A 21,119-nucleotide genomic window follows, 5' to 3' on the forward strand; every position below is an offset into this window, starting at 1 on the left:
GTTTTCGCATGCTACCTAGACCTATCTAAGGCATTTGATCTGGTTAGCTACGATGTGTTGTGGGATAAACTGGATTGTGTTGCAGACCTACCACCTGAAGTTGCCTCAGTATTTAAGTACTGGTATGGTCACCAAAAGAATAGTGTTAGATGGGCAGGGTCGCTCTCTGGCGAGTATAGGATGGGTTGTGGGGTGAGACAGGGGGGGTTAACCTCCCCAAAATTGTTCAACCTTTACATGAACCAGCTGATCGAGGAGCTCAGCAGTACTAAGGTCGGGTGTCACATAGACGGTCTTTGCATTAACAATATATCGTATGCTGATGACATGGTACTGCTGAGCCCGTCGCTCGGTGCTCTGCGAAGGTTAGTAGGTATGTGTGAGACCTACGCGGAGGCCCATGGGCTTAGGTACAATGTGAAGAAAAGTGAGCTTATGGTGTTCAAGTCAGGCACGAAAACATACACAAATGTGCCTGTTGAGCTTTATGGCACTGCACTTAAAAAAGTCACAAAATTTAAGTACCTGGGCCACTGGGTCTCTGAGGACATGAAGGATCACCATGACATCGAGAGGGAGCGCAGGGCGCTGGCTGTTCGCTGTAACATGTTGGCTCGCAGGTTCGCTCGTTGTAGTGCAGAAGCGAAACGAACGTTATTTAGAGCTTACTGCCAGTCGTTCTACACATGCAGCCTGTGGGTCAACTACACGCAGGGAGTATACAGCGCTCTGCGCGTACAGTACAACAATGCGTTCAGGGTGGTGATGCGGCTGCCACGGCACTGCAGTGCTTCAGGTATGTTCGCGGATGCAATGGTCGATGGCTTCCATGCCATTATTAGGAAACGCTGCGCCTCGTTGCTAGGTCGCATCCGTGGCAGTGGCAACTCCATCCTGTGCACATTGGCCGACCGGTGGGACTCGCCACTGCTGGGGCGCTGGGTCCGTCTGCACGCCAGTAAGGCTAGCACCTGTAAGTAGTCGCGAGTGGCGCACCAGCGGTGGAGAGTTAATCCACTAATTATTATTATTATTATTATATATTTTTAATTACCTACAATTTATGCTGTGTTTGTCTCTGTATATAATTTACTATGTTTGTTTATAATTTTTTATTTTTATGTTGTGTGATTATGAGCCATGCTCGAAATAAATGAATTTGAATTTGAATGAATTTGAATAAATACGAAAGTTTTTTTATAAATAAATAATTAAGGAATGTCCAGCATGTATTACTGATTCATATGTCGTAACATGTTGATGACCATACTTGGTCATGTAGTGGCAATGGTAGTCTGGCTATCCGTTTGCTGGAAGCCAGCTCACCAACGGACCAGCCAGTAGATGGAGGTGCTCCTAGTATGCCTACATCCAGTTGAAAAGAAGGTCAATGTCTGATTCATATGGTCTTGGTTCCGGTACCCTTCTGATTAATATTCCTCCTGTAAAAATTCTGTTTTCTGAGTATGATTCTTCTATACGAGTTTCATGTAATGCTCTTGGGTTACAGATTTATGAATAAAATATACAACACTATAGTGTGAATGTATTATGCACTACTTAAGGTTTTATGCAAAATCCTGATTCATATGCATATGATAAAACACCTCATCCTATACAGGATGTTCCAAAAGTTTACGTCATGCCTTGGAGGGCTGATAGTACAGCTTAGGAGTGACCAGAATATCGCTAAATGACCTTAGTAAAATGTCGATAGTTTTTGAGATATTGACACTTTAATAAATTTTCTGATAATAGCCGCCCAGGTTAGCTTTTTGCATGTCACTGGTACGAAATTCAATATTTTAAGTTTTATTTTAATTTTGCGTAACCTTCTATATTTCTTCTATTGATGATAGTCCAAGAAAATTACGAGCAATGCTGTATATTTAAAACAAAGATGGTTTTCCATGGTGTTTTTTCTTCTGTTTCTGATTCATATGGCAACAAAAAATTGTAACGTCAATAACTCAAAAACTATTTGATAAAAAAGGGTGCCTTTTCCAATTATATGTTATTTGCTATATCTATTTTCATATAAACATATGTTATAGAGCTAAAAATGAAATAAAAAAATGGCCATATAAATCAGACGAAGAATGGAATTTCGAAGAATCACCCATATACAGTGCTCCAAAATTGATAATGCGCATAGAAATCTTTGACAGATCGGTTCTTTTCGATTATGTGACACATGATATTGACTACTATTTCTTTCGAACAAGGTGCAAAATGCAAATGTTTTTTTAAGGCTCTTACGATTTAATGATTCGGGTGTGAAGATCTGCATGTGCATTATTAATTTTGGACAAGTGTACTTACCTTCGAGAATAGAACAGAATTCTACTAATATTATACGATTTTTGTCACCCTGCCACGTAAAAACTTCTTAACAGATTTTTATTAAAGTTATGATATGCAGGATGCTGACACCCTAAATCAACTTATAGGCTACTTTTTATCCCGGAATTCCCAAGGAAAAACTTTTTTTGCTTGCGAGAAACAGCCAGTGATTCATATTGTTTGTTTCTCCCAGGGCCGCTTCTACGACTATCCCGGCGACGACCAGGCCAGGAAGTCCGAGTTCTTCAAACTGAAGGGAGACATCTGTGACCCAGCCGGCTGCCTGTCGGAGCTGTGCATCCAGCTCGCCATCATCATGATCGGCAAGCAGAGCTTCAACAACTTCATGGAGCTGGGTTATCCGTACGTATCCATCTACATCAGCCATTTTTATCTGATCGTCTCGTGGATAAACATTAGAGGTGGACTATGGTTTGTCACCATGGTGAAATAGTGAGAATTATGAAATAACCGTTACAGTGCAATACAATGGACAGTATAAGTATAATCAACTTTTATTTTCTATGAACTTTTGAATGGACCTATCAAGACCTTTCTTTCTATCTTATTAAATATACGTCACTCAATGAGGCTTTGTGAATAGCCCACCCCTTCAAAAGTGTTCCATATCATGCTATTGCACTTTCTCATCCGACGACTATAACACATGTATATATATCACACATTAATTATTTTCTTTTTCTTTTCGTTTTCCTGCTAATTTGAAGGATTTATCATAATTTTTCTTTTGCTCACCCCCCTTCAGAAAGTTCCACAACTGGTGGCGCGCGCGCTCGCACCGCGCTGTGACGCGTGATCTCAGCAAGCCTCACATGGCTTGGGAACAGGACTACCACCTGCAAGACCCTGGGAGGCTGGCTCTGTTCGACGAGTATTTGGAGATGAGTGAGTACTACCATCCATAAAATTATGATACACTATCTATAAACTGCCTATCCTGCCATATTTTATTCCGTAGCTCTCATAATAATAATAATAAATAATAAAAAAATCTTTATTGCGCAAAAGAAATGTTACATAATATTATACAAGGTATTATACTTAAACTATATCTATGCACACGTCTGAATTGAACATTAATCACAAGGAGCAGGGGTCCCCAAACTAGGCTCAGCCCGTATCTTGGGGTACCAAAAATGACTTGACTAAAGTTAATTTATATTAGTAAAACGTAAACAGTGTGTGCCACACAAGAGTGAAATAAAATTTCAAAACAAAACAGAACAAACATAAAATTATCTTAAACAGTCTTCTTGTTATAGGTAGGTATATAAATAAAATCTTTAAATCATATTATAGGATATCCTCAGTACAATTATAATCTAGTTTGAGTAAGCATTCCTTCAACTTAATTTTAGCCTCAGGGACAGAATAGTTCTTAAGATTACAGTATTGTAGCATATTGTTATATACATGAGCTCTGATATATGAGCCAAACCTTTGACCAAAGGCAGTATTCAAAAAAGTTACAGGCATTTTAAAAACGCGTTGTTTGACGAGTTTTTCGTATAGATCGGATGATAATATATTTTTATGGGTGGAAACACAAATCCTAAGAAGAATAAATAGTTGGCGGATAGTAAGAACTTTAGCTTCACTGTAGAGTGTCTGAGTTGGGTATCTATACGGTTTTTTTAACATCGTTTTAAGTACAGATCGTTGCGCTCTTTCTGTGGATATGATTACGGTTTTTGCTGCGCTGCCCCATACTGGGATGCAGTAGGAAGCGATAGATTGACAGATAGCAAAGTAAATTCTTGTAAGAAGTCTGGGTTCAGCTGAATTACGTAGTTTCTTTAAAATACCTGCGGTTTTTCTTAATCGTTTACATAGGCAGTAAATGTGTTCTTTAAAGTTGAGATTTTGATCTATGATCACGCCTAAATACTTTATAGAGGAAGTAATATCGATAGATTTACAGTTAGAGGTTGTTAATTGCGTCAGATCAGAATTACAGATGTGAATTTTTAAGTGATTTGGGGTTGTCGGTTTAGATGCAAGGGTTTTATGAAAACATATGAATTTGGTCTTTTTATGGTTTATGGTTAACAAGTTATTCTGTAGCCAATGGTTGATGGTTATCATGCCTAGTTCGGAGTTTTTATAAGTATCATCAGATTTCTTACCATTAAATATAATCGCTGTATCATCTGCGTAGCAGATGACTTCAGCATTTTGTAACTTAAGTTCATGGATATCGTTCATGTAAAGAAGGAAAAGAGTGGGACCAAGTATGCTCCCTTGGGGGACACCATACAGAACTGGTAAAGCTTTACTTTTCAGTGAACCAATCTTGACCAGTTGTTTTCTATTTGAAAGATAACTGTTAAACCAGTCCAGCGCAGTGCCTCTGATACCTAGGTGGTGTAGCTTTGCCAACAGTATTTTTGGCGAAACGGTATCAAAAGCCTTTGCCAGGTCGAGAAATACACCAATGCAGCTGTTTCCATTGTCTAAATTTGTAGCGATAAGATCTGTCAGAAGAACTACCGCGTCTTCGGTAGATTTGTTGTGTCTGAACCCGAATTGGCGGGGGGATAGGAGATTATGGGATTCTGCAAACTTAACCAATCGTTTGTTGACTATACTCTCAAAAATTTTTGATAGTATGCTGAGTAAAGAAATAGGCCTATAGTTTTCAGGGGCCTGTCGTGGTCCATCTTTATAGATTGGAGTTATTGATGATATTTTCCAGGCTGCCGGGAAAATATCATCAATAACTCCAATCTGTATTAAGTGATTCTATAGGGTCGTGATTAATAGTTGTAAGATCCACAGCATTATTGTTCTTTGTTTTAATATTACAAATATTCTTTATTGAGTGCCAAAGCTTTTTAGGGTTTTTCATGTTAGTTTGAAGTTCATTTTTCTCATATTCAGTTTTTATCTTTCTAATCAAGTGTTTGTAAAAATTTCTATAACGTGTATATGTTAACTTTAAGACTACATTTTCAGGATCTGATTTTTGTTTATAGTGCAACCTGTCACGATGTCGAGCACATCGGAGCAGGCCAGGAGTCATCCATGGTTCTATAACTAATTTGGATTTACTAACTTTTACTGATTTAGAATTACTCGAGATAGATTTATTTAAAATAGAAATGAAATTATTTGCTGCACTATCGGTATCAGTATCATTTAAAACCTGGGCCCAATCAGTACTTTTTAGTTCTTGAATTACAGCATTATAGTCAAGCACATTTACAATACAATACAATACAATACTCTTTATTTGCACCAAAATAGAACATACAAAAAAAAACTTAAAAATAAAAACAGTACAAAAAGGCGGCCTTATTGCTTATAGCAATCTCTACCAGACAACCTTTGGATGGAAGAGAGTTATAAAACTTAAACACTACATACACTAAATAAATAAATACAGCAAGAAAATAAATAAATAAATACATAATATATATTATTATACCTATACTTACATACAATAATACATAATGATATACAGCAATAATATATTCAACTAAGGCAGTGAATTTAGGTAGTGCCTCTTAACCCTTTCTTTGAAGAAAGCTGCAGAAGGTGCACGTCTTATGTCCTCAGGAAGAGCATTCCAGAGCAGTACAGCTGTCACTGTGAAGGAATCGCCGTAAAAATCGGTTTTGTGCGGTGGAACTTCCAGTCGCAAGTTCTGTGCAGACCGAAGTGTGCGGTCATGCGAACAGTGCCGGAACTTAAAACGCTCTTTTAGGTAGGAAGGAGATGCTGGGTTAAACAGTATGTTGTAAAGTAGTGATAGTATATGGGTATTCCGTCGAAGGCGAATAGGAAGCCACTTGAGTTTAGTGCGAAAATGGGAGATATGGTCATATTTACGTAAACCAAATATAAACCGTATGCAGAAGTTTTCGTATGCACATTTCGGAATTTATCTGGTCTTTTCTTAATAGGATTTGTACCTAGGCCAGCTATTATAATTTTGTGATCGGTGATGTCTGCGTCACACACTATACCAACAACAGGTAGTATGGTTTTCACTGATATGTGATCTAAACAAGCGTTAAGGCGGGTTGGCTTCGTTATGGCTTGTTCGAAACTGTGTTCCGTAAACAGACATAGGTATTCTTCAGCCTCAGGTGATAAAATATCGATATTAATATCGCCTATAACCATTATACAATTTTTGTCTTTATGCAATGTGAGATTTTCATCAAGTGAGTACATAAAATTGACAGTATTTCTAAAGGACGGAGAAATGCCAAAGATTGTTACAACATTCGGGATATCAATAATTAAGCAGCATGATTCAACTAGGGTTGGTTCGGTGACTAAAGCGCTCCACGAATTGTTCACGTAAGCCACTACACCGCCGTTTTGGTTTATATTTCTTTTTGTATGGTACATACTATACCCTGGTATACTATCAATGTTACAGGAATCATCTAATCTGCATTCCGTCAGAACAATCACATCAAATATAATATTAAGTCGTCGTATGTATACAAGAAACTCGTCAAAATTCTTACTTATACTACGAATGTTCATTGAGATAACCTTAAATCTAAAATTAGGCGGAATTAAATCTAGGCATTTCTCCGGATTGTTTATCGTGTAACATGGTATTTCCAAAATAGAGTCAATATTGACTGATAAGTCTATGTTATTCATTATGAGATCTACAAGTGGTTAAATCATAAGTTAATGCTACAGAATTACAGGAGAAACAATAAAAGAGATGAGCATAAATCAGTTTGTTAAAAAACGGCAAATAACATGTAATATAGACCGGAGATGCACATTTACTATTTGTAAGGCTAATACTATAGTACAAAACAAAATATATAGTTATATGCATGAAGAACGTGTACGTTAGAGTATACTGAGATCTTATAAGTTTTAACAATATCTTAAGGAGATAAAAACTGTGCATTTTAGCATATTGTTTGACATTAACAAATACAAATTGTTTTAAAGTTAACATAAGGATTGAGTTAAGGATTTTTACGATTTTTATAGTTAATGTTATTAAGTTGATACAGTGAAGGAAGTTACATCGATTCATATACAAAATACCTAATGTTAATATGTATGGCGCACTCATTGTAATAAATTTATGTTCGCAAATTAGTAAATTAGGTAGGAAAGGATATTGTCGTAAGTATATTTCGGTATTATGAGTGAGTGTGTAATATTTTTATTTATTTATTTATTTATTTATTTCCCACTTATAACTATCATTACAGGCTTAACCTAATGCGATAGAAAAGCATACTTAACCAATTAACTTACATACCTATTTAGACTTTGACATATTATCACTGCTTACATAACATACCGTGTACAATGCTGTTCTTGTGAATTCACTAAGAGAACAGGAAAACAGGTCAATGTGTTCCGCTATAATGTTGAGCGTGTGCAGAGCGCGCGTGAGCGGCGCCCGGCCCAGCAGGTGGGTGCGCGCGGCCGCTCCACGTACCTGTCCGGTACATTCATACCTATCCTGCTTAACACTTCAGAATTACTCAATTTGCCATTCATAATTTTAAAAATGTAACAAAGTAACGTTACTTCCCTTCTAACTCTCAATTCGTTATACCCCACCATACCCAGTATGAATTGAGTCGGATACATTAATGGGTAGAATGGATATACCCCATATTGCCTCAAGTATAAAAATCTAATGAATTTATTTTGAATGCGCTCCAGCATGAGATGATATTTCATTTCATGTGGAGCCCAGATGACTGCATTAAATTCTAAATTACTCCTCACCAAAGCGTTATACAAGGCTACTATCGCGTTAATATTTATAAATCCTTGGACTTGGCGAAGCACAAAACCTATATGGGTGGATTTCAACAAGTCCTAAAAAATCTTCATTTCCGTGGACTTTTTTATCTCAAGGTTTTTTATATTAGAAAAACGCTTTTATTAAAGTTTTTGTTAATGTTAGTGTTTTTACTAAATGGGTAGCAGATAAGTTAAAAACTGAATGAGATACGGATGATTAAAAATTTCGTGCCACGGCGATGAAACATGCGTTCACGGCAATGAAACAAGCGTCCACGGCAATGAAACAAAGGCCCACGGCAATGAAACAAACTTCCACGGCAATGAAAGAACTGTATACAATGGAAATGAAAGAATCAATCCACTGCAATTTTTTAAAAAGACTGTGTGGGAAACGCAAACTTAGACAGGTATGTATGGCAGAAATATTTGGATAGATATTGGAACGAAAGAAAGAACGACAGTATGTATGAAAAAATAAGAATATAGTATGGAATTCTCTAAGAAGCATTGTGAGGTCCGTATTGCGACGTATAAAACAAAATGTTTCATTTCACACTAATAACGTTCACAACATATGATAAACCTTACCTATAACATCTATATTTTCATAAGGTATAATATCCAATTCGTATACTGTTCATTTTATGTAAAATTCATAAAATATACTATAATATGACATAATCAGTGCTGAATTACACAACACCGGCAAAACACCTAGCACCAAAATTTAAAGATAGGTGCGGTTAGGTGCACATGTTGGTCAGCTAAGCGTCTCCCTACATAGCGCCAATAATAATAACGCAGTCAAAACTCCTTGCACCAAAACCTAAACATAGAGCGTCTCCCCATGTAGCCCCGCTTCGCTTTTGATGAACATGTGCACTTAACCGCTCCTCCTCGCTTTTCTCGTCATCGCACCTATCTTTGGGTTGTGGTGCTAGAGGTTTTGATGGTGTTGTGTAATTTAACAGATTATGTGATATGATAGAATATTTTATGAACTTTATGCTAAATCATAGTATATTTTAATTGGTATAATAATATGAAATGTACATGTTATCATCATTAGCCTATAATCATCCAATGCTGGACATAGGCCTCTCCCAAGGAGCGCCACAACACTCGGTCCTCGGTCCTCCGAATCCAGCCACTACCGGCTACCTGCCTAAGCTTGCATATTTTGACAGCTATGTTGGTAACCTTAGTCCTCTGACGTATAACCTCTTTTCTGATACCATCCATTAGAGAAACCCTAGCCCATAGCTCTCTCCATAGCACGCTGAGTGACTTTAAATCGGTGGACCAGTCCCACCATCAGTGTCACGTATATGCACCATATGTCATAACTGGCAGGGCGCAATGGTTGAAGACTGTTGGATGCGCCTTTCAGCCTTCTTGTCGAAGTTGCTTCTGCCTAGCCGAATAGTCTGCCTCAGGTAGTCTATTATATATTATTGCACAACTTCGATAGTTGTCTCACGAGCAATCACCGGCTCCGGTTTTATGTGAACATTCTACATGACTTTTGTCTTGCCCAAGTTCATACGGAGGCCTACATGGTGCAAGCAGCATTAAGGCCACTTAGCATCCAGCTCAGTTCATGCAGAGATGTTTGTTATATTATATTCTATTCTACTATCTGTGGGAGGTGTAAGTACCTGCACCTGGCTCTCTCGAATGGGATCTTTGTGCAATGTGCATATCCCCAAGGTCTAAGCTGCCTTTCTAAGCTTGGACTATTTCCCACCACGCTGGTCCACAGCGGGTTGGTGGGTTCACATATTATCTAGATGTGCTAAATCTATAGGTAGATATCCAGGATGTTTTCCTTCACCGTAAGAGTGATGGTATACATTGTATTTAAATTCAAAGGAACACATTGGTACATGTCAGTGCCGGAATTTGCACCCGCATCATTGGCGTGGGAAGCGGGCGCTTACCCGACTGAGCTACAACCGATCTTATTTATACATTACGTTCATTATAATTATGTTATGATTGTTATTATTAATGTAATATTATATATTTCGTTTTTATACATCGCGATACGCACCCGTTTTAACGCACTGCAAAAAGAGGTAATTTGACTAGTCCTGTAGGTAATGTCAGTGATCGGTATTACCTGTATTACAGGTAAAAGATGGTAAAGATATGTTACTTTGCCTAATCATACATACCACGGCGATGAAAACATAAGTCACGGAAATGAATAACCTGGCCACGGAAATGAATAACCTAACCACGGAAATGAATACAAATTATTTAACAAGACATGGCAATGAAATTTTTTTCATTGCCGTGGCTTTTTTTTCATTGCCATAGCAAATATTGGCCACGGAAGCCACGGAAATGAAAGCATGGCGATGAAAACCAAGGCATTAAATATAAATAACTAAAAAAGTATTAACTATTCGAAGAAATAAACACTTTATAAGGTAAATATGTTCAAAAAGCTTTCTTTTGAATGCTTATTCTAGAAGACAAACTTAATTTTATAGAAGTTATATCTATCCACGGCAATGAAAGAAAAATTGTCCAGTCCCCAAAAATTTTACTGATTTTCACTATTGCGCAAAAACGCGGGCACCAATGAACCTCCTGCCACGTCTAGCAGTTAGGCGACACTTGTAAGAAACGATTAGCGCACTCAGAGGGGCACCCAAGTTCATAGGTAAAACAATATCCTTCATCATGTTTAGGACACGGCGATGAACAGAAGTTCTGGGACACATGAATTTTCACTTACCGTTCGTTATATTCTTTATATATTTCAATAAATGTATTCCGTGACAATACTTTAACTATTAATGTATCAAATGAAACTAAGTTTAACTATCAATACTCAATATTTTTTCATCAATGAAGAATAATACAAAACGTGGTTACGTGAGGACAGACACGGCAATGAAAGATTTGGAGGTTTAATATTTTATTTAAAAATATCCATTAATCCTATTAATACAGTATTTAGTGCTACACATAGATAACTATTTCACTTAACCGGAAAAAAATATTAGAAAAATATAACTTGGTTTTTTAGTACCGATTTCATTGATGCCACGCAATTTTTGGCCGCGGGAAATTCACCCATATGGTCTATACTATAGATTATGAGAAGAGTAGGGTAAGTTTTAGTGGTCACAAGAAGCTTAATAATAGTTAGTATACAATACATAATATACATAATATACAATACATAATCTTTGTTGCTAATACAAGAAAAAAATACACACATATTTCCCTCAGTGCTAAAAAAGGCTATTGGTGCCATTGGTGCCTTCAAAGATTGCTTGTAAGTGAGTGAGTAGGCGAAGAGTGATTCATACCTCCTTCCCCAACAATAATTAAATTGGTACTTAGTAACCTGTAGCTAGACAAGACTACTAACGCAGAGGCAGACTAGCTCATAAAACTATGTAGTGTTTTCTCTTAGGTTTCTCAATCCCGCGTGTATAAGAGGAGGTTGGTGGTCTGGGCTCCTTCCAATTAAACCTCACGAATATTGGCGGACCATTTAATTTTACAAAGTGTTAAGAAAAACTTTGTTCATAACTACCATCAAAACATCCCTAAAACCTTCTAATTTTTTCCTTCCACAGTCCTCCAATACGGCTTCGTGACCCTCTTCGTGGCAGCCTTCCCTCTGGCCCCGCTGTTCGCCCTACTCAACAACATCGCGGAGATCCGCCTCGACGCGTACAAGATGGTGACGCAGGCACGCCGCCCGCTGGCCGAGAGGGTCGAGGATATTGGCGCTTGGTTAGTGTTCAGTTTTAAATAGGTATCAATAGATATCACTGTTCCGGAATCTATATCTCAGAATTGGGATTTCTTCTTTGTTTACCATCTTTCTTCTTATACAAATAAACATTGCTTCTACTACCAGCGATCCAGGCAACAAAGGCAACTCCACACCTTTTCAGATAATATGACACACACATAGCCTGTAAATAGTCCACTGCAGGATATATAGACCTCATGATTGGAGGGTTACTCATAGTCTCCATTGGCAGGTGTGGTGGAGATATAACATAACATTGAACACGCAGGACCCGAGAACAAAATAATATACGTCTTTAGACGTTTTCCTCTGCTTATTTCTTCTACATTCAAAGATCCTGCGTAGTGTCCTTAATTTTCATTGTTTTAATGTTTTCATGATATCCTCACAGGTACGGCATACTAAGGGGGATTACTTACGCCGCTGTCGTATCAAATGTAAGCAAATATTACTTTTTTTTAAATGGCAAATATTCAACTATGTGTCATCGCTCTAATGGCCATTTCTGTTTCAGGCGTTTGTGATAGCCTACACCAGTGACTTCATCCCGCGCATGGTGTATAAATACGTGTATTCCCCGGACAACACCCTCACCGGGTATATTGACCATTCGCTGTCATGTGAGTACCAAACACACAAACACACACATTCAGCTTGTGAGAGTAAAAATTAAGGCCTAGTTCCACCATAGTCAATAGGGTGTTAATTATCTAACATAGTAAAGTGAAACTAGGGCTAACGCTACAAGTGCTACATACAAGCCATTACCTCCAGTATCTCTTGAATCTCATTTTAATGTAGCTCTGCAATTTTTACCTTTTTATGCATGTATGCAATAAAGCTTTTATAAATAAATAAATCGTTTCGATTATTTACTAATTCTAAACCCCTTTCCAGTATTCAACACATCGGACTACCGCTCGGAGTGGGGCGCGGACACGGAGGAGGACCCGCCCACGTGCGCGTACCGCGGGTACCGGAACCCGCCCGGCCACGGGGACCCGTACGGGCTGTCCCCCCACTACTGGCATGTGTTCGCCGCGAGACTCGCTTTTGTTGTTGTTTTTGAGGTGAGGATATTATGTAGAGACTAGCAGTTGCCGCGAGCTTCGCTTTGCCTTAAAAAGTTTTTCCGTGAGAATTTGGCGATAAAAAGTAGCCTATATGTTAATCGAGAGTGTCAGCTAACTTCATACCAAATTTCATTAAAATGGGATCAGCCGTTTTGGCCACGGGGACCCGTACGGGCTGTCCCCCCACTACTGGCATGTGTTCGCCGCGAGACTCGATTTTGTTGTCGTTTTTGAGGTGAGGATATTATGTAGAGACTAGCAGTTGCCGATAATAAAAGTTTTCCCGTGGAAATTTGGCGATAAAAAGTAGCCTATATGTTAATCAAGGGTGTCAGCTAATTCCGTACCAAATTTCATTAAAATCTGTTCAGCCGTTAAAACATTAGTGGGATACGTCTTGATGGAGCTTCAGACGCTTACGGTAAAACGAATTGTGACTTATCAAACCCGTACAAATGTAACCAGAAAGTTGGTAACTGACGCTTGCGTGTTACCTCGGCCATAGACTAATATTAGTATATTAAAGTATATTAATATTAGTCTAAGCCTCGGAGTGGGGCGCGGACACGGAGGAGGACCCGCCCACGTGCGCGTACCGCGGGTACCGGAACCCGCCCGGCCACGGGGACCCGTACGGACTGTCCCCCCACTACTGGCATGTGTTCGCCGCGAGGCTCGCTTTTGTTGTGTTTTTTGCGGTGAGGATATGGAGACACTATAATAGCTGTTCCCGCGAGCTTCGCTTAGCCTTAAAAAGTTTTCCCGTGGGAATTTAGCGGTAAAAATTAGGCTTTATGATAATCCAGGGTGTCAGCTAATTGCATATTAAATTTCATTAAAATCGGTTCAGCCGTTAAAATATTAGTGGGATACGTCTGGATGGAGCTTCAAGCGTAATTTTTACGGTAATACGACTTGTGGGTTATCAAATACGTACAGATGTAACCTGAAAAGTGGGTGATTGACGCTTGCGTGTCACCTCTGAAGTCTACACCTTCGGAGATTATAATCCTGAGCATATGCATTTTATCTTTAGGTACTTAGTACTTTTATTTACTGTCCCAAACCAATTCAAGATTCCCCCTCAAATCCCCAGCACGTGGTATTCGGCCTAACCGGGCTGATGCAACTCTTCATCCCGGACATACCAACTGAACTACGCACTCAGATGCAAAGAGAAGTCCTCTTGGCCAAAGAGGCTAAGTACGAGCACGGAAGAAGGAGGCTGAGCACGGAATACCGACAGCTGCTGACGCAGAAGAGCGACAGTGGCATCGGTGAGTCGGCCATTTTGTTTTAGCGCGCCATTTTGGTTAGTCGGCCATTTTGTCTGCGTGGATAGTTCGTTGACATTTGACAGTTAGAGCCCTATACAGGAGGGGGTCGATAAAATGGAAAAGGGTCAGTCAGGACATTTTTTTTAAATTAGTGTCATTAAATTAAACATTAGATAAACACAATTAAATTGAGGTGAAGCTACCAACGGTGTTAGATTCTTTCGATACATGTCAGCAAGATTTAATCTCAGAAGTAAAGGTTACAATCTTACCAATGTAACAATAATTCACCCTTTGGAATTCTTAATAAATACCTTACATTACATAGGTACATCTTATATTAAATTCGTCAATAAGTCCTAATACTCACTATTTTTTCAATCTGATCCAGGAAATTATAGCATAAGTATTAACCAGCGAGGTGCCAACTGTTATTTCAACTTGGTACCTACTTAATACTATACTTTCTCACTCTATTTTTACTATTTCCTCAACTGTTTCTCAATTCCTTATTTCATCCACGACGATTTTTTATAGACTTTATCAACATTTTGTCTTTCTTTTTATGTCCTAACACACTATCCAGATTGAAGTTTTCAAGTAATTTATCCAGTTCTTTACAAACTATTCGTGTATTGTCTTGTACTGTAATAATGTTGGTGTTGTGATTGTCTTTTGCTTGAACTTTCAACTATTCTTTCTTGTTACTAAAGGCAATACGAACCGATAAAACATAGTAAAACATGATATCGGTGAACACCTGATCAATTTCCAAGCAATAACACTTTGTGAATTACCAAAACTAACACAAAACTATTATGGTCGTCTTCAATATTTCATCCACACACAAACCATTAACATTTGGGTGAAAAATCTGATAATATAAAGGGAAAATCACATTTAATATGTAGACTTTGTTTGTCGTTTCGTTGTCATCGTTGTTTAACAACATAACGGTAAGTAGGGTAACGTAACGTACCTAGGGACATTTTCGACTACCCCAACTTTGAATGAAGCTATCGCAGCGTACAACTAAGATATTAATGTGAAATTTTCTTTATTCGGTAGGATATATAATCTATTATCACAAGTATTTATGCTAAAGCTTTAGTGTGGCCAGTTTTTATTAAATTAAGATAAAAGTAAAAATGATTGTTTTGACCCAAGGTACGTTACACGTTTGTACCTTGGGACACTGTTTCCTATAGCTTTGTAGTATGGAAAATGCAAACTTCTAAATAACGCCTTATATCTCTGTTCTTATTGATTTACTGCATCTCTCTTCTGTCTAGTTTCACTCTGGCACTAATAAGAACAGAGATATAAGGCGTTATTTAGATGTTTGCATTTTCCATAGTACAAATCCATAGGAAACAGTGTCCCAAGGTACAAATTTAATCGTGTCCCAAGGTACAAAAAAGCAATATTTAACCAAAATTTAAATATGTTTATTTTTAATTAATAGGAATCTTTCAGATAATTGCCATGTCATAAAATTAAATAACTGAAAAGTTATACGTGACATCCATGTCTTTATTTTGAGCATGCCTCAATGAGATAAAGCAACACAAAAAACTATACAAAAGCTACTTTTGACTCCAAAAAACTTCATATTGTCTTCACCACACACTCGATGCTGGTATGATCACGAGACTCACTAGTTTTGCCAAGCGAGTAAAATACTATGCCTAGGGTAGAATTTTTATGTGTTTCTTTAGCCGGTTTTTAAAATACAATCAATGTCCCGAGGTACAAGCGTCCCAAGGTACGTTACGTTACCCTATCTATATTCTTCAGTATCCATCAAATTCTGTAGAGGGTAGAGGAATATTGAGGCGACCAAAATTCCTCTCAGACATTAGGTACTTTTTTAACAGCTGTACTGTATTACTAGTTAGGTGGTACCATCCTTGGCGTTAGCTGATTAAATGAATAGCCAAGTGAAGCTTTCTAAGCTGTCGAATTACATATTGTGTCCATTTGAATATCATTAATATGTATGGTCTGAAGATGATAATGAATATAGTAAATCAGTTTAAGATTCTTAGAGCTCATTCACACGAAGACGAATCGTGTTTTTTCACGATTCGTTATTTTTTTTGACGGGAGCAATGCTTTTTATATACCCATGTTCACACGCTTCACGAATCGTGAAAAAAGACGTAGACGGATACGTCGGTCACTACGGTCATTAGAATGACGATTCGTTAAAAATCTATTTCTATTCGATAAAAATTCGTTGAAAAAACACGATTCCGTATTCAATGTGAACATATCCGTCATATCCGTCAAGGCGAATCGTGTTTTATACCGAATCGTCAAAGACGTATCCCGTGTGAATGCGCCCTTACTCCTATTTAAAATTTCCTTGAATGAATTTGACAGTTTGTCAAACCATTACAATCGAACCCAAAATTTTACCAATACCTACTGCACAGAAGACAGAACACCCTGAAATTTAACATCTTCTCTGCCCTCAGGTACCCCATTCTCCTCTTCGGAAAGACCTGTAGGCGCCTGGCTGCGAAGAACATCGAGGGCATCAGATGGATTGGACGCCCACGTGGCTGTTTCGCAAAGGCCTTCGTCACCGCACAAGCGTTTATGAAAAAAAACTAACCATAGACAAACTGCACAAGAGTTTATGAAGAAAAAACTAACCATAGACAAATGAGAAATGGCGTCCATTATCAGTGCCGACTTCTTGCCTATTACCGAAGCGGGAAAATAAATGTTGAGTACTTTTTAAGTCATAGTTTTGTAAATATGTAGACGACTACACTTTTAGTCATAGTAATTTAAGTAATCAATTAATTGGGAGCTTTCATCGACACAAACATGACAAAGAATGGTAGACGATAAAAATAAAGTATTGCATTTACAAAAAGTTTGAGTACGTACGAACCTACTATCGATTTGAGATAAGTAATAATTATATACTTAAGTAATATATATGGGACCCTTTCTACTGGACCAGTGATCTCAGACAGTTAACTAAGTACAGTCCAACTACATATAAAGCAGTGGCGGATTTACCTATAGGCCAAAAAGGCCAGTGCCTAGGGCGGCACATTGAGAGGGGCGGCAAATTTGGCATATAAGTAGTTTTTTATAATTAATTATACGTGTATCATCTGTACCATCCATGTATAAATTACTATTATAAAATACGAAAACGATTAATAAACGCCTTGTAATAATATTTCGATAAAACCGGATCATGGATCATTACAGTCATACATATCTATCTTTGCTACTGCGAAAACAGAATTTGGAGCATATTATTATTTATCCAAACTTGGATAGCACTTCGCATTGCACACCGCTGCCCCCCTACTCTTGAAAGGCAATGTATTGCGTCTGTCTTGCGTTGGCAACATTTAGATTTTGGCCAAAAAAGTATTTTTTGGCGTTTTTGTAAAATAACTTCTAAATTGTATGCATTATATTCTTGTTTCTAGGTTCTTAAAATAGGCATTACCTAGCCCGTAACATAAGTATTTTTAGTCTTTATTGTAAAAACGCTTTTGAAGGGAAGTTATGATTTTTTTAATGTTGACAACGAAAGACAGACGCAATACATTGCCTTTCAAGAGTAGGGGGGCTGAACGAATGAACCGATTTCAATTTAGTTTTTTTTAAATGACATGTGTTCTACGGGAGAGTGTTCTTAGACAATAAGATTGCTGAAAATCGATTTTTAAAAGTTAAGGTGCAGGACTTTTGCCGATTTATTCCAAACGCAGCCATACTTTGAACCGTGGAACCATTCACCTTGATGGCCACTTAATCTTCTACCTCGCTTGGGTTGACTCAGGGCGCTAGAACCGACCGTGCGTGTAAAAACGTAAAATTAGTAAAAAAGTGCAAATATCCGGATTTTTGAATTTTCGGAATTACCCACATATCGGTAATTAAGAAATTAGTTAAGTTACTTAACGGATTGTTTTTTCATCCAAAAGATTGTCGTTTTTGTTCACTACATTCGGAGTTTAAAAACCCTAGCTTAATTTTTTTTGTATTTTCCGGAATAAACAAACCAGGGTAATTCCGAATTTTGGAACATTTTACTATGAAATTCTGTGGATCGGGTAATTCCGAATTATAAATATCATATAAATGTGTTTAAGTACTTCTAGGCAGTTCTAGGCAATATTGCGAAATAAGTTTTTGCGAGGTTATAGGTGATCGAAAAATACATATGATCCTTTAGCTTAAATTATCTAAAACTCATTTTAAATGTTTTTCGGAACAACCCGCATTCTCTCGGAATTACCCTGGTGCAAAGAAAAAAATATGAGCTTTTGAAACTAAAATATTTACGAATTCCGTGGTTATTTAGAGAAGTCTGTTAAACAGACTTTTAGGTAGTATATTCAAGTATACAAAGCGCCCTTACATGAATCAAAATTACCCAACCAGTGCTCATAAATTGACAAAATACGAACATGTATCCAACTCACCCAAAAACCTTTCGGAATAACCCACCTGCACCTTACAGATGTTTTAAGCTTTTAAGTCTTTTTACGGGTTTTTTATTTGCCTGTCAAATTAAACTTTTTAGGTTAACATTAAACTCTTTAGTAGATAGCGGGTTGCAAAAATAGTCTAATTAAATGACAGAAATATGATTAAGTTCACAATCGTACTATAATAACGGAATTAAACTAACGTATTGAATTTCAAAAGTCAGTAGGGGCGGCAAAATATTAATGGCCTACGGGCGGCAAATTTGTAAATCCGCCACTGATATAAAGTCCTGACAATAAAGAGTGCGATTTTGCTAAGACTTTTTATCATTGTCAGTTATTTACTTACATTTAAATTCATTGTCAAAATAAAATGCCGATTGATAATGGCTTTTTAATTTAACGGAATTGTCCTCAAAGATAATAAATCAATTAAATACGGTCTTAAGCAATAACCACTTCCGTTTTCAGGACTTTATAGTTTTACTGTAGTGGCGGTTTTATGAGCAATGCCGTGGGCAGGGAGCTGTAGGCTACAGCCTGTAGCGTTCCTTGGCAGAAACCTAAATCTAGAAATCCTACATTATACGTGAATGGAAGATAGGCCATAAAATTCGAAAATTTGAGTGTGCCATATTGTGACATGATTTGTACCGGTCAGAAACTGAATGCCTAGCACGGAGTGAAAGAGCTCACGCCGAGACGTGACAAGGCGCGCTCGCAAACATCGCGCGACTTCTAGAGCGAGTGCGGCGGAAAACAGAGTTTTGTTACGTCTTGCACCCTGTGCTAGGCCTTCAAAAGAGAGACAGTAGGTGTGCTGTTTGTTGTTATAAATATAAAGATTCGTAAACTGGTAGGGTTTACAATTACTTATAACAATCATGTTATAGGCTCAGTTATTTATACTTGCTTCAATGTGGGTCCAAAGAAATTTTAACGTTTAAGATAACATAGAATTAAGTATTAACTGTATTTTTTTTAACTTATTTACCTACGCAGATTTTAGGGGAAAAATTAAAATTTTGTATGTGATAATAAAAAAACAGGTTTGCCCAAATCATACAGTAAAATTTTAAACATTCTTACTTTAGTACCTAACCCAATTTAAATTGTGACTTCAAATTTGTTACAATACCTACTTAATTGTTTTAGAATCTCTTAAAAAGTTAATTATCAAGAATTTGTGAATTAAGAGTGGTAGTTGGTATAAAAAATAATGTAATATGTAAGTATTTAAAACATTAGGTTATGTTATGTTTATTTTCTATGTCCAAATATCAATGTGATATTAGATAATTAAATTATATTAATTGTGATAATGGCAGATTTGTGCACTAATAATTAAAACTTAGTAAGTAAGACAGGTTGTATAAATCTCAAAATTTGTTGATGGATGTCGTTATTATAATACTCTTAATAGTTTAAATAATTAAAATAATAATAATACGGCGCCCAATAATTTGTTTTATTTGCATTTCTGTTGACTACTACAGGATGGTGTAGTGTTTAGTGACTTACTGCTTACTGCTATGCCGAAAGTCCCAGGTTTGATCCCCGGCCGAGCTGTACCGGTGTCTTGTCTGTGGAATTTTTGTGTTGTGTGATATCTCCATCCCGCCTGCTAAGAGTGGAGATTATGATGACTGTAACCCTCCAGTCTTGGAGGGGGCTCACATTATGCTGCAGTTTCAGTCTCATCCTTAAAAAACATCCGACTACAAATCGCAAACTATCATTTTCCATTTATAGTCGTCGAAATATAATAGGCCCGTTTGGACAGCTCGAAAATGTATGGGATGACAGCTGGTATCAAATCTAAATCATAAGAAATCTAAACAATAAGTAACTTTTGGTGCTTCAATAGTTCTTTTTTCTTTCAGCCGTTAAATATAAGCCAGATTATGTCTCTTTTTATGTATTTAATCAAGTAAATCTAGAGTACCTACTTAAATAGAAAATTTGTGTAGCTGCTGTCCAAACGGGCCTATTATATTTCGACGACTGTAGCTGTAGACCTCAAACATACGCGACGTTTCGAGGGTCCGTTAAAAAATGTTAAGGTAACTAAACTATACTTACTTCAGTAAGAGAGAATAGGGAATATGCAAGAGGTTCAAATAAAGGTCAAATATTATTTATAATAAACTTTGTTGTTTCAGAACTACGACTCTATCATTATTTTTGATTATAATTTATTTTTGAGCAAGTAAATGAAGTTGAAAAGTACAAAAAAACTTTGGTAGATTCTAACTTCCGAGAAACGTCACCCATTTTCTTAGGGCGGATGTGACGTCATAATTCTTTATATATCAATCTCAGAATAATAACTTCTTTGCGTTTGCGTATAGTTAAATAAATGTCAAGTGTAAACAAAGAAATGTTAATGTCACCGAGTATTTGTGAT

General features: G+C 37.3%; 1 protein-coding gene across 5 annotated transcripts in view; it reads left to right on the forward strand.

Annotated features, from left to right (window-relative positions):
* The window catches only part of LOC105394489 (anoctamin-4), a 47,966-nt gene extending 30,708 nt beyond the window's left edge, over positions 1–17,258 (forward strand). For 2 of the 5 annotated variants that reach the window (XM_048632013.1, XM_048632016.1), the window contains exons 16-23: positions 2,537–2,706; positions 3,110–3,249; positions 11,712–11,871; positions 12,285–12,330; positions 12,408–12,513; positions 12,791–12,963; positions 14,063–14,243; positions 16,724–17,258. In XM_048632013.1, coding sequence (XP_048487970.1) covers positions 2,537–2,706; positions 3,110–3,249; positions 11,712–11,871; positions 12,285–12,330; positions 12,408–12,513; positions 12,791–12,963; positions 14,063–14,243; positions 16,724–16,851 — 1,104 coding nt within the window. In that variant the 3' untranslated portion in view covers positions 16,852–17,258. Of the gene's footprint in view, positions 1–2,536; positions 2,707–3,109; positions 3,250–11,711; positions 11,872–12,284; positions 12,331–12,407; positions 12,514–12,790; positions 12,964–14,062; positions 14,244–14,634; positions 14,688–14,829; positions 14,844–16,723 lie in introns of all 5 variants that reach the window. The other 3 variants (XM_048632014.1, XM_048632015.1, XM_048632017.1) reach the window with 3 other exon arrangements.
* Positions 17,259–21,119: the final 3,861 nt, after the last annotated feature.

This window comes from Plutella xylostella, chromosome 30 (genome assembly GCF_932276165.1).
Source record: "Plutella xylostella chromosome 30, ilPluXylo3.1, whole genome shotgun sequence".
NCBI classification, from domain to species: Eukaryota; Metazoa; Arthropoda; class Insecta; order Lepidoptera; family Plutellidae; genus Plutella; species Plutella xylostella.